Source organism: Myodes glareolus, chromosome 7 (genome assembly GCF_982192425.1).
Source record: "Myodes glareolus chromosome 7, mMyoGla1.1, whole genome shotgun sequence".
Classification (NCBI taxonomy): domain Eukaryota; kingdom Metazoa; phylum Chordata; class Mammalia; order Rodentia; family Cricetidae; genus Myodes; species Myodes glareolus.
In genome coordinates this window covers 84,237,918-84,251,378 of record NC_142032.1, presented here as the reverse complement: position 1 = coordinate 84,251,378, position 13,461 = coordinate 84,237,918, and the positions used below count along the sequence as shown (strand labels likewise).

The window sequence follows — 13,461 nt, the reverse complement described above, 5'->3', positions numbered from 1 at the left end:
CTAATGAGGATGTCAGTTCCTACCATTTCTAAGTAACACTCATTTGGGTGATTGATCTCTATTAGTTTATGTTATCTCTATCATGTGCAAGGTCCAAAGACAGAATAACAGTGTAAAATCATTTAGCTTTCTATATTTTTAAGGTAAAACTGGTTCACATGACTATCACCAACAGTTCAAAGTATTCAGTAAAAGTGATTGATTTTATTTTACAAAAAATGCATAAACTCTTGAGATATTTCTGTGAGTGGTAATGTGTGTTTAACTCAGATAGAAATGTATCTCAAAGATATTAAATATTTGAGTATTGTATCAAGACTCCTTGGGTTTGAATTGCAGCTTGGACATCTATCGGTTTTGTCTTTCCTGGGGGGAAATCATTGTTTTCTCACTTAGAAAGTCAAGATAATCATAATGATCCCATTGTTATAGGATTATTCTAAAGAATGACTAAGCATAAATCACTTAGTATGGTGTCCTGGCACAAGATGTAACTGCTGTATTAATGTTGGCTATCACTGTTCTTACTAGGAATGGCAGCAAAAGGCTGGAACTAAAGGCCTTGAGGTTGAAGAGATGGTTCAGTGATTAAGAGTGTGCTCTGCTCTTGCAGAGGACCTGGCTGCTGGCAATTGCCTACATAGTTCCACCTCCAGGGGATCCAGCGCCCTCTTCTGGACACTGTGGACACCTGCACTCATGGGCATGCTCTCACACATGACACATATAAATAAAATAAAAATATTTTTAAAAGCCCAAACCTCAGGAGGTTTCCAGAGTTTAATCTCTTCTCAATGGTGTGCTTCCAAGTTAGAATTTCTTCTACTGTTTGTGTTTGTCTGTGTTGTCTAAAGGAGGAGCCATTGACCACAAGTAGTTCTTTATGTTAAAAAAATAATATTAAATAAATTAAACTTCACTTTCTGAAACACTTTAAAATGTCCAGTGGTGGTCCGGAGAGGTGGCTCAGCAGTTAAGAGCATTGACTGCTCTTCCAAATTCAATTTGATTTCCAGTAGCCACATGGATGCTCACAACTGTACCAGGGGATCTGACACCCTCTTCTGGACTCCTTGGGCAACAGGCATGTAAGGGGTACACAGACACACATGCAGGCCAAACACCCATGCACATAAATTAAAAATAAAAATAACACACAATGGCCCCAAATGGCTATTGACTGTGAGACAGAGCTGAGCAGATACCAAGGGAATTTCTCTCACAGAAAAACCCAAAAGCATCACCAGTGTAGCTGTAAAACCCTATTCTTTCTTCTTGGTGGAAAGGAGAGAACTAAACTTCGTATCCAGCCACATTACAGTTTCTCGTTGGTATCCTCTGAGGCAGAATCTCATGTAGCCCTAGTTGGCCTTCATCTTTGTAGCTGAGAATGACCTTGAACTCTTGGTTTTTTTCCTGCCTCTGCCTACCAAGTACTGGAATTGTAGGCCTGTAAACCTACATCCTAATTCAGTTGAATGACATGGAGTGACCAGCCATGAGAACTTGACAGGGATAGACGTCCAGGAATGAGATCCCTTGGAAGTAGCCCTCTAAAACCACATTGACTTTTATGTAAAGCATTAAATATTTGTCTTTTTTCCCCACAAAAGTTATGAAAATTACTGTACCAGGAGCTATTAAAGTTAATGCTCAAAAACTTAGCTGACATTTCTGAAACATTTCTGTTTTATATGTAGCTCATTGATCTGCACAGAAAATGAAAGAACTAAGAGTCATTTATGTTTATCCTATCTCAGTTTCATCCTGAGAGCCGGAGTCTCAGATAGATTTGCTGAAGGTCTTCCAGTGAATGAATAAAAGATCTTGGATCTCAAGAGATAACTCTTTAGCTCTAAACACTAGGCCTTAATCACAACTATTATGCCCTTTCCTGGACAGAAACAGCAATATTAACTGGCCTAAGTGAAGATGTAACCCCTACAGAATCCGTTCAGCTTCACTCTAGATGGTGGCTAAGGAGGTATGTTAATTCCTAGATGCCATCTCTTGTGGAACAGGGAAGCAGAAATGGAATTTAATTCAAATCTAACATGAAAAATGTAATTCCATCTACATATGGCCTTGGAGGGTAGATCCTAATGAAAGAACAATCCTGCATTGCATACCTCGGGAAAAAGAGTCTCTTCTTTTCCAGGTACTCATTCAACCCCCGTTGGATGTCTTCCAATAGAAGGTTGGCTTCCTGAAGCTTCTCAGTCATTCTTGGCTGGTCGGCTGCCACCAGGACCCTGGTATCTTTCACCTGGGTTACACACACACACACACACACACACACACACACACACACACACACGGTGAGATTCACTATGCATACTTGAAATTGGTCATTGTAATGAATTCGCGATCAACCCACCAACTAGTGATGCTGCCAAGCCAGCTTCCTCCTGATGCTCTCCTAGTCCCACAGGGCTGGCTGCTCAGTGAGCATGGCTGCATTCCTCCAATCATGGTTGACTTGGTTGATTGGCATCACAATCTCGCCAAATCAATTTCATCTGAACATTTTGGAGGTCTAAAACTTAGATCATGGCATTCTGTTCTGGTCTGTGGAGAACCCTTGATCAAGGAACTTTGGGGCCGTGTAAGGATCATCTCCTGCCAGATGTTTTGTGGCCAAGCAGGCTAGTCGGCAGGGGGCACCCCAAGTGGGAAAAGTGGGGAGAGGAGTATGGGCAAGGGATGTACATAGAGTGTTTGTGAGCTCCGGAGGTTTCCTCAACTCTGGTGACACTTTGGAAAGCCGGAATACACTTCTATTCTTGTGTTCTATGAGTCACCCCGTAATTTTTCTTGGCCTACTCTTAGTGAGTTTCTATAGCATGCAACCAAAAAATAATGTCAAATCTGCTCCACTGACTGCTCCATATAACTGCCCTCCATACCTCACCGCCAGAGTCCAGACTACAAGTCAGCTACGCAGATATACTCCACCGAGATAAATTCTCGGATCATGTACCACATTTTTTTTTCAAAAAAGGAAAACTACATCCTCTCAGGAGATGCACCTTACGCATGTGTAACTCATCCTTCAAGGCTTGGTTCTAACGTCACCTGAGCCAGTGTATTACTGGACACTCCCGGGCAAGTGTATTACTCTCTATCATCGATACGCTGTTTGCACACACCACAGCTTGTGTTCAAGCCTGTGTGCCTCCTAACAGAGTTGTGAGAGAGTGGAATTCATGTTCTTCTTAAGTAGCTTCTGACTTCTAAGATTATATCTGAGTCATCACATTTACCAAAAAGAAAATCATTAATAACTGACCATCAATATGCACCACTATTTGAAATCTAAAAGGATTCCTAACCTATGAAAATGGTATTGCATTGCTCTTTAACAAAGCCTTCTATCTCATTAGACATGATAGATAAATAATGTAAACTGCTAAGAACCATCTTCAGGCAGGTAAGATTTCAAAGAACTTCCTCCTTTTCATATACCATATTTCCATACTTGAAGTTTTAATAAATTATGACAATGACATAAAATGTCAATTTGAAATTTTACTTGGTAGTTTCAGGGGACGTAGACACAATGCGCCATGATATTATTTTCTGCTGGTGAGACGCAAGAGATAAAACTCACCGCCTGAGCCATCAGTGACTTCCAGTAACTGTCCACAGTGCCAAATTTCTTGCCCTCTTCTGGCATCTGGGCTATGATGTCCTCCGAGCTAAAGATTGGTTCCAGGTACAGCCAAGTGACTTGGCATTTTAACCAGGCGTCCAAATTTTCCTGTACCCGAACTAGCTTTTCTTCCCATTTCTGTGGATTTAGAATTCCACAACTGAGTCAGTAACGGCAGCACACACCCAGTGAATGCACACAGGGATGGATTCGTTGATTCATTGACTCATTCACTTGTTTAAAAAATATGTATTGAAATGTATCACATGTGGTTACTGTTTCAGGGGCCATGGATATAATGAATCAAAGAGAATCAAGGCTTTTGCCTTGTGGCGCTCACATTTTAGTTAGACAATAATAAAGCTTATTCTTTGATGAGTGATGACCAGGGATATCTATATCTATATATCTATATTTATCTCTCTCTATATATATGAAAGCAATTTAATTCAGCCACCTTATGAGATATTAACACATCTATGTGGGTTGGAGAGATAGCTAAATTGATAAAGTTCTTTCCTCTATACCAGAATTCAGGTTAAAACAAGCAAACAAACAACAACAACGAAACTGGGTGTAGCTGCCTATGCTTGTAATCCCAGTGCTGGCAAAGTGGAGACAGGCAGATCTCTGAGGTTTTCTGACCAGTCAGCCCCGCCTTCCTGACAAGCTCCTGACTGATGAGAGCCCTTGGCTTAAGAACAAAAATGGCAAATTGATTGCTGCCCAAGACTGTCCTCTAGTTCTCTCTCTCTCTCTCTCTCTCTCTCTCTCTCTCTCTCTCACACACACACACACACACACACACACACACACACACAAGATATAATGAAGATATTACCAAACCTCATGTTTACAGATGCAGACCCTGAACACAATCGTTCAGACAGCTTCCCGAGATCACTCAGCTAACAGTAAAGGCAGAACCGGAATACAGACCCGAAGGCCTATGCCACTTTTTCTTTCTCCCTTGAGCTCCAACCCTAAGATATGCCCACCCCTGTGACCTATCCAGCTTCTATAGACAATGATCAAGGGAGGCTAAACTCTTAGGGTCATGTGGCTCGTATTCTAGATTGCTATAGACTATAAGATACTTGGCAAATATATTTTTGTTTGGCGTCTTCAAACTCATCTACTCTTCCGGTAGACTGCGCACTGGTGTCATTATTGCTCCTAGTCTTCTGTTCATTTGTCCTTTTCATTTTTCCATTCAGGGGAAGGAAGTTTAGTTTTTCATTGAACTTGAAACCCCACCCCTCCTCTAAGAAACTGAGAGCCAATGGGCCATAGCAAGATACACAGGGCTATTTTCTTACCCGAGTCTCTGTTTCAATTGGCTTGATGAATGCAGAGCCACACATTGTCTGGGTCTTTATCACGTGATCATCGAGTAGCAGTTGAATGTCATCAACCGCACACAAGATGTTTGTATCCTGCCAATAAAGATGACCATATGTAGTCAAAGTCAAAATCATGAGGTCCCTTTGCCTTGCCTATCCCATGGTCCATGGTGATTCCAGAAGGTTCCAGAAGGCCTTGCAGTATATATTCCCACCTCAGGGAGACAGGAACCTTTGTCTCATAAGGTTTTCTCACAATAAATATTTATTTATTTTGAGACAGGTCTCAATATAGATGTTCCCATGTCAGTCTCCAAAGCATAAGAGCACACGTGTATTACTGACCCATATTGGCTACTAAAAGTGCTTATTGTCGGGCAGGAGCAGCGGGGAAGGTCTGTTATCCCAGCAATCTGAAGGCTGAGGCTGAAGGCACATCATGAGTTTGAGGCCAGCCTGGGCTACTTCACAAGATCCTGTCTCAATAAACACAATGAAACAAAAGAAAAGAAGTAACACTTCCCGTTCAACTTTTTTGCAGAAATCAACCTAACCCAGACTTGCTACTAGAATCTATTAGGGAAGAAGACAGTCCTCTTCCCCAGTTTCCTGCCTCTCTGGGAGCAACAGCTTCCAATCAGTGAGTAAGACCCAGATTCATGTTCTGCAGCCAGACAGAGGGGTTCTTGTGGTTCTTTTAAAATGAAATTTTGAGATTATGTTTTATATCAATTCATGAGCTCTTTTGAAATGTCTGCTAACAGATAGGGCACACTTATTAAGTTAATTACACTTAATCCCCTTGTAAACAAAGCTTTGCTTGCTTGTTTTGTGTATAGTGGTCACATGATAAAAGTACACAGACATGTAAGCCCAGGTTGGAGACTTCTATCTTATACATGCAGAGAGTTCTATCTCGCTCTCATGTAAAGGTATTGTGTCTTCAGTGTTCATGGACGGCACTCTCTTCCCTGACCCACTGTGGCAGATAGACTGCTAAGAGTCTGCCACCTACAGCAAACCTGGTCTTGCTTGCTTTGATTTCAGCTCCTTCAAGCCTGTAGACACAGAAGTGGATGCAGAATGAATGGTGTAATTGTCGAAATGAATTAAATCTGGCTTAGAATATATTCTTCTGTCTATCTTATCTCAGTGTGTCTAGAAAGCATGTCTGGCTAGCTATTCAAAGACTGGCATCTTCGCTGTCATTTTACTATTGCTTCTTGTTGATAGCTACTTCAGTCATCAACTTTGAAGATGGATAAGGAATAATGAACCTGCTCGTAGGCCCATAGCTGAGCTCTGCATTGCAGCCCAGCAGCCTCTGGAGCAGTGTCTGACCCAATCAGAATGTGCAACTCCAAGCTTATTGAAACCGTGAGACCCAGTAATGAACTCATTTGCCTCCAGTTCTCCTGCCTCCGCTCGGCTCATGGGTGGTTCTTATCTAAGGGTGAAACCAAGGCACTGCGACCATCAAAATCAAAGGGAGAAGTCACAGGAGGATGATCTGTTGTTGAGAGAGAAGTGCTCAGATCTTCAGGGTCTGGGTCTATGTTGACTATTCAAAGAATGGAATGCTGGGGGCGGGTGTGGCTATGTGTTAGCGTGCTTTCCCAACAAGATCAAGACTCTGAGTTCAACCTCCAAACTAGGAGAGTGAGTGGAGATGCTCAGGCACCCAGAGGGTAGAGGGCAGGAAAAAAATAAATTGTGATTTTCTTGTCAAGTATCCCAAATGATTCTCCTGTGCAGTTGGCATTTGAGATGCTGTTCTAGGTGCCCATGGGGAGCAGTATGTGGCTATCTGTGCCCTCCACAATATACTGGCAGCCCCCATAGCCACCCTGTTCTTCATCCTAAGAGCAAACTAGACCCCGGGGTTATCTAAGGAATGCACCTCCACATCCATTGCATAGACTCATATGCTATCTGTAGGTACCCATGAAAATCAGGACATTTATATTTGTACAATTGACACTACTGTACATGCCTGGGAACTTGCTAGTATTTGAGAGCCTCAGGCCCCACTCTAATCTCCCCAGTTTAAAGAGAAACTGAAGAAATTCCTATGCACATCAGCGTTCAGGAAGTAGGATGTGTTGTTGTCTGCCTCTGGTATGTTTCTGAAGGCCTTGAGTTGTGTGTGTGTGTGTATGTGTGTGCGCGCGCGCGCGCGCGTGTGTGCGTATGTGTGTGCGTGTGTGCATGCGTGTGTGCGTGCATGTAGTTACACAAGCCAGTGTTTTTCTTGAGACATGCTAATTCAGGAGATGCGCTCCATTCCTTTGCACTAGGTCAACCTTATGATTTGGAGACACACAGCTCCAGCAGCGTGTGAGAGCCAGGACGATGGAGGAGAGGCAGACAGAGGAAACACACAGGCGGAGCGTTATTCTTCTGTGAGGTCTGTTGCAACGCTGGGGGAACCACGTCTAGATCTACTTCACAACACCCAGGGCTGCTTCCAGGGCGTTCCCATTCGTCTGACTCACTGTGTCCCTGTATTTCACGAAACTGAACGTCATGTTGACCCAGTCCATCTTCATCTTCTCCAGGTTTTTCTCCAGAGAATATTCCTTGCTGGCAGCTGCGCTAATGGGCTCCAGCCTGAGGAGAGGACACACCATCAACATCAACAGGGGCTGGCAGAGGAAACCCCGGGAAGCAATTTTAGCACCGTCTTAAAGAGATTTCCAGAAGCTTTCATTTCAACAAGATGTTTTCTCTAAGGTTTGCCATCTCTGTCCAACGTTCTGAGTACAGTTGTCTTTTGGGGGCTGTTATAAGTTGAGTATTTCTCCAAAATTCACACCGCAGTTCTAATCCCCAATCACTCAAATGTGACTATATTCAAAGAGCGTTTAAAGAGGTGATCAATCATATTAAAATAAGACCATGAAGGCTGACCCTAGTAAGCACTCACTGATTCCAGACTGACTTAAAACCAGCATAAGACCAAACTAGGCCCTCTGAATGTGGGTGACAGTTGTGTGGCATGGGCAGTTTGTGGGGTCACTAGCAGTGGATCCAGTATTTATCCCTAGTGCGTGAACTGACTCTTTGGAGCCCATTCCCTATGGAGGGATTCCTTGCTCAGCCTGGATACAGGGGGAGGGCCTTGGTCCTGCCTCAAGTAATATGACAGACTTTGTTGACTCCCCATGGGAGGCCTCACCCTCTCTGAGTGGATGGGGGATGGGGTGGGGAGAAGGCAGGGGGAGCAGAAGAACAGGAGAGAGAGAACTGGGATTGGTATGTAAAATAAGATATTTTTAAAAATAATAAATAAATAAATAGAAAAAGAAGAAAAGCAAGAAAGGAATGAACTAATTGACAATAATTTACTCCATTCAAAATATCATTGGAAAATGAACTAAATTAATTAAAAACTGTTATCTGGCCAGGTGTGCTAGTTAATCTCAACATTTAGAAGGCAAAGGCAGGCAGATGTCTATGAGTTCAAAGTCAGCCTGACAATTCTACCAAAAGCAATCTATAGATTCAATGCAATCCCCATCAAAATCCCATCAAACTTCTTCACAGACCTTGAGAGAACAATAATCAAGTTTATATGGAAAAACAAAAAACCCAGGATAGCCAAAACAATCTTATACAATAAAAGAACTTCTGGAGGCATTACCATCCCTGACTTCAAACTCTATTATAGAGCTACAGTATTGAAAACAGCTTGGTATTGGCATAAGAACAGAGAAGTCGACCTATGGAATCGAATAGAAGACCCAGATATTAACCCACAAACTTATGAACACCTAAGGACACCTAAGGACAAGGGAGCTAAAGGTATACAATGGAAGAAGGAAAGCATCTTTAACAAATGGTGCTGGCATAACTGGATGTCAACCTGTAAAAAAATGAAAGTAGATCCATATCTATCACCATGCACAAAACTCAGGTCCAAATGGATTAAAGACATCAACATTAATCCGTCCACTTTGAACCTGATAGAAGAGAAAGTGGGAAGTAGTCTACAAGATTTAGGCACAGGAGGCCTCTTCCTAAGTAGGACCCCAGCAGCACAGACAATAAGAGAAACAATGAATAAATGGGATCTACTGAAACTGGGAAGCTTCTGTAAAGCAAAGGACACTGTCAGTAGGACAAAAAGGCTGCCTTCTGACTGGGAGAAGATCTTCACCAACCCCTCATCAGACAAAGGCCTGATCTCCAAAATATACAAAGAACTCAAGAAACTAGGCACTAAAACTCTAATTAACCCAATTAAACAATGGGGTACTGAACTTAACAGAGAATTCACAACAGATGAACTTCGAATGGCCAGAAGACACTTAAGGTCATGCTCAACCTCCTTAGTGATCAGGGAAATGCAAATCAAAACCACTTTGAGATACCATCTTACACCTGTCAGAATAGCTAAAGTCAAAAACACCAACGATAGCCTATGCTGGAGAGGATGTGGGGTGAGGGGAACACTCATCCATTGCTGGTGGGAATGCAAACTCGTGCAGCCACTGTGGAAATCAGTGTGGCGGTTTCTCAGGAAACTGGGAGTCAACCTCCCTCAGGACCCAGCAATTCCACTCTTGGGAATATACCCTAAAGATTCCCTAACATACTACAAAAGCATTTGTTCTACTATGTTCATAGCAGCACTATTTGTAATAGCCAGAACCTGGAAACAGCCTAGGTGCCCCTCAATAGAAGAATGGTTAAAAAAGGTGTGGAACATATACACATTAGAGTTTTACTCAGCGGTAAAAAACAATGACATCTTGAATTTTGCATGCAAATGGATGGAAATAGAAAACGTTTTACTGAGTGAGGTAAGCCAGACCCAAAAAGAGGAACACGGTATGTATTCACTCATAAGTGGATTCTAACCATAATTAAAGGTCTTTGAGCCTATTATTCGTGATCCTAGAGAAGCTAAATAAGAAGATGAACCTGATGAAGATTATTTAGCTATCCACCAGGAGGTAGGAAATAGACAAGAGTCCCAGGTAACCTCGGGTGCATGGGGTGGGGTGGGAGGGTCGATGGAAGGGGAGAGGGTTAGAGAGAAGGGAGTAGGGGAGGAACGGGGAAAGCTTGGTGGCCTGGGATGGGGGGGGGGAGGAAGGATGAATATGGGATCAGGGAAGAATATATTTCAACTAAGGGAGCCATTTTAGGGTTTACAGGAGACTTGATTATATATGGGATCCCAGGTCCAAGGAGAGATCCCCCAGATTGCTCTCTGGACAGAGGAGAGGGTGCCTGAATCGGCCGTGGCCCATGACCATACTGATGTATATTTTGCTTATCACCATAGATCCTTCATCTAGCGAAGGACGGCGATACAGTCGGAGGCCCACATTGGAGCACCGGACTGAGCCCCCCCGAGGTCCAAATGAGGAGCAGAAGGAGGAAGAACATGAAAAACGAAATCAGTACTGCGAGGGATGCTATCACCCACTGATACAAGGGAACGGATCTGATGAGAGTTTACCAAGGCCAGCCGGACTGGGACTGAACGAGGACGTGATCTAACCAGATTCTCGGAATTTGGCCGGATTCTCTGACTGTGGCTGGCCCGAAGTCTTTCTGAAAAGCCATTGACTATGATACTGGGACCTGTTTCCTCTGCATATACTGGATTTTGGGGATCCAGTCTGTTTGGACACTCACCTTCCTGGACCTGGAGGGAGGGGGAAGGAACTGGAACTTCCCACAGGGCAGGAAACCCTGACTGCCCTGGGGGACGAAGAGGGAGGAGGAGGGGGAGTGGGGGGAGTGGGAGGGTGTTGGGAGGGGGGGCGGAAATGGAAACTTTCATAATTTAATAAAATTTACTTAAAAAAAAAAAACAAAGTCAGCCTGATCTATACAGCGAGTTCAAGGCCAGGCACAGCTACGAAGTGAGACTGTCTCAAAGCAAAACTGTCCGCCATTTGCATTCTTATTTTCTTGGTAAGCTTTTGAAATCCAGCCTACATTTTTGAGTTCCGTACATTGGATCTAGATTAGCTACATGCCAAGGGCCCAGTAGTAGCCTTTAGCTTGGCTCCTGTCTACAACAGTACTCTAACCTAGAGGATTTAAGCAAGGCAAAACAAAACAAAATACAATAGCCAGGCCTAAAGCCCCAATTTGATCAGCAGGTTGGGTGGGGCCTGAGAACATGCTTTTCTAACTAAATTCCCTATGATGAAGATGCAGTAACTCTAGGTACCAAGCCCTGAGAACCATAAGCATCCATTCCTCAAGGTCCCATCCAAGTTGTCTAGCAGACTTGAACTAATATAAAATCTATTCCTTAAAGGAAGTATGAAAATAGAATTCTGAATATCACTGATTTAAAAAAATAGCATGTGAGGGCCTGGGAGATGGCTAAGTAAGTGTGTGCTTGCCATACAAGCAGGAGAACCTGAGTTAGATCCCCAACACTCAGGTGAAGAATTCTTGTGGTGAGAGGTGGCACACTCTTAGAAACCCAGTACCGAGGAGACAGAGGCCAGAAGATCCCTGAGACTCACTGGCCAGACAGCCTAGCCTACTTGGTGTCTAAGGAAGGACACCCAAGGCTTACCTCTGTCCTCCACTTGCACATACATATACACATATGTGCTCTCTCATATATGTACCCCATTCATAAACACACCTATAGTGCTCCCTCCAAAAACAAATAGAAGTAAAAATAGCCATTCAAATAATGCAAATTCTCACCCTGCAATTCCGGGGCACTTGGGGAAGGAGAAAACAAAGAAGCCTGTTCATCACAGTGTGCTCCATGAGTTTTAGCAGTTGAAGATCACTTCTAGTTTGCTGCTTATTTTAAGAGGAAACAGGTCCATGAAGGCTCAGTGGTTTTGCTCCAAGTTCTAAGAGTTGGGCAGAGTCTCAGGTTCACAGAAGACATTTGTTTTTCATTTCCCATTGAAATAAAACCCCTAACTCTTTCTAGTCCCAACTCTACAGCAGGAAAAGAAACAGCCACTTGGACCAGTCAGCCCAACCGGAGGTCACTAAAATCTTTAATTCGCTTTGACTTAGGAGATCACAGTGACCCCTGAACCAAAACCTGTCTAGAACAAAGGATGAACCTTACTTTTCAACAAATTTGCCAAATCCAAATTCCAGCATGTTCGCTAGGCACGTTGTCTCTGTGGGCTTTACCTCATAGCCAACAATCTCGCTGATCTGCAAAGGAAGGACAGAGATGAGGGGGCGGGGTGGAAGGGAGTGCTGCCCAGTAGAACTTCTATAAGGATGGAAAATTAAATTATCTGTACTGTCCAGAATTGTAGTCACTCGTCCCCGGAGGCTGTTGAGCACTAAAGGTGCTAAGGGGAGTGACGAACTGGACTTTCATGTTCACTTAGTTTTAGCTAAGTCATACTCCATTAAATGACCACACAAGACTGGTGGCTGCTGAGTCTGACATTGTCGGTCTGAGGGTTCGGGAGGCTGTTGCAGAGCCACGCTGCTGCTGGTTTCTCCCAAGTTTGTCTCCCCGTCAATCCACGAACATTCAAAAGACTGGGACAGAACCTCAGCTGTGCTTCCGGGGAAGCTGGGTCTGGGACAAGCTGAGGTGAGTACTTGCTGAGTGAGTCAAACAGACTCTCCAGAGCTCCGAGCTGGGGAACAGCAAGGATTCCCTTCAAAAGAGCATTAAAGCAGGGCTTGTGATCCTGGCTGCTCAAGAGTCTGAGGAAGGAGAGTCATCATTTTTAGCCCTCCAGAGTGAGTTCAAGGCCAGCTCAGCCAGCATAGTGAAACCCTGCCTCAAAATTAAAAGTGAAAGGTAATTAATGGCACAGCACCCACCCAGGTTCAATCCCCCGTACTGCTCAAAACAGAACAAAGAAAAGTCCCCCATCAACTCCAGGGGGTTACTTGTCAGGGTCCCCATCTGGCTGGTGTGACACTGCCTCAGGCTCACGTCTTCAGCACAAACACCCCTAAGGAAGTTCTGCGTGGAGCTTCTGGAAGACCCGGGTAGCACCAAGGCCCCCAGAGATGAGGACTGAAGCAGGAATGGGTGTCTATCTGAAAAAATAATCTGTTGCTGGGATTTTCCTTTACTTGGCTGCCAGAGGATTAGAAAACGTCAGAGCAGAAAGGAGTGTGGGTGCCATGTCACACTCTGTCTTACCCTGTGTCCTTGGCACCTGACACTTGGGAGAGGGCAGTATTTGTGGGGGGAAAGTCTGACTCAATCAGAGAACTCGAATAGCTTCCAGTCTGGGTTCTGGGGACCTCTGGAGGAGCAGTATGGTAATAAACTAAAAATAACGAGCTCTTATTGGGGGCGTATGATGAATGGGATTGTTTCAGGAGCTCCCACACTTACTTTAGTATCCTAGCACCGCGAAGAGCTTGCTAATGTGTTTTCCCTACATTCCATCTAAAGAATCAGAGCTGGAGAAATGATCTTATCTAAGGCCATCCAGATAATACAGAGCAGAATTGGCATCTGGATCCAATTCTGACTCCAACAAA

The 13,461-nt window shown here is 43.8% G+C and overlaps 1 protein-coding gene across 4 annotated transcripts in view; it reads right to left on the bottom strand.

The window, feature by feature from the left end:
- Dnah3 (dynein axonemal heavy chain 3) overlaps positions 1-13,461 on the bottom strand; it is a 169,217-nt gene that overhangs the window by 112,726 nt on the left and 43,030 nt on the right. For all 4 annotated transcript variants that reach the window (XR_015003061.2, XM_048460341.3, XM_085693001.2 and 1 more), the window contains exons 19-23: positions 12,065-12,156; positions 7,491-7,605; positions 4,972-5,088; positions 3,611-3,790; positions 2,130-2,266 (exon numbers count right to left, since the gene is read on the bottom strand). Coding sequence is in view for 3 of the 4 variants with exons in the window: in XM_048460341.3 (XP_048316298.3) it covers positions 2,130-2,266; positions 3,611-3,790; positions 4,972-5,088; positions 7,491-7,605; positions 12,065-12,156 (641 nt within the window). In the remaining variant the exon portion in view is untranslated. The remainder of the gene's footprint in view (positions 1-2,129; positions 2,267-3,610; positions 3,791-4,971; positions 5,089-7,490; positions 7,606-12,064; positions 12,157-13,461) is intronic.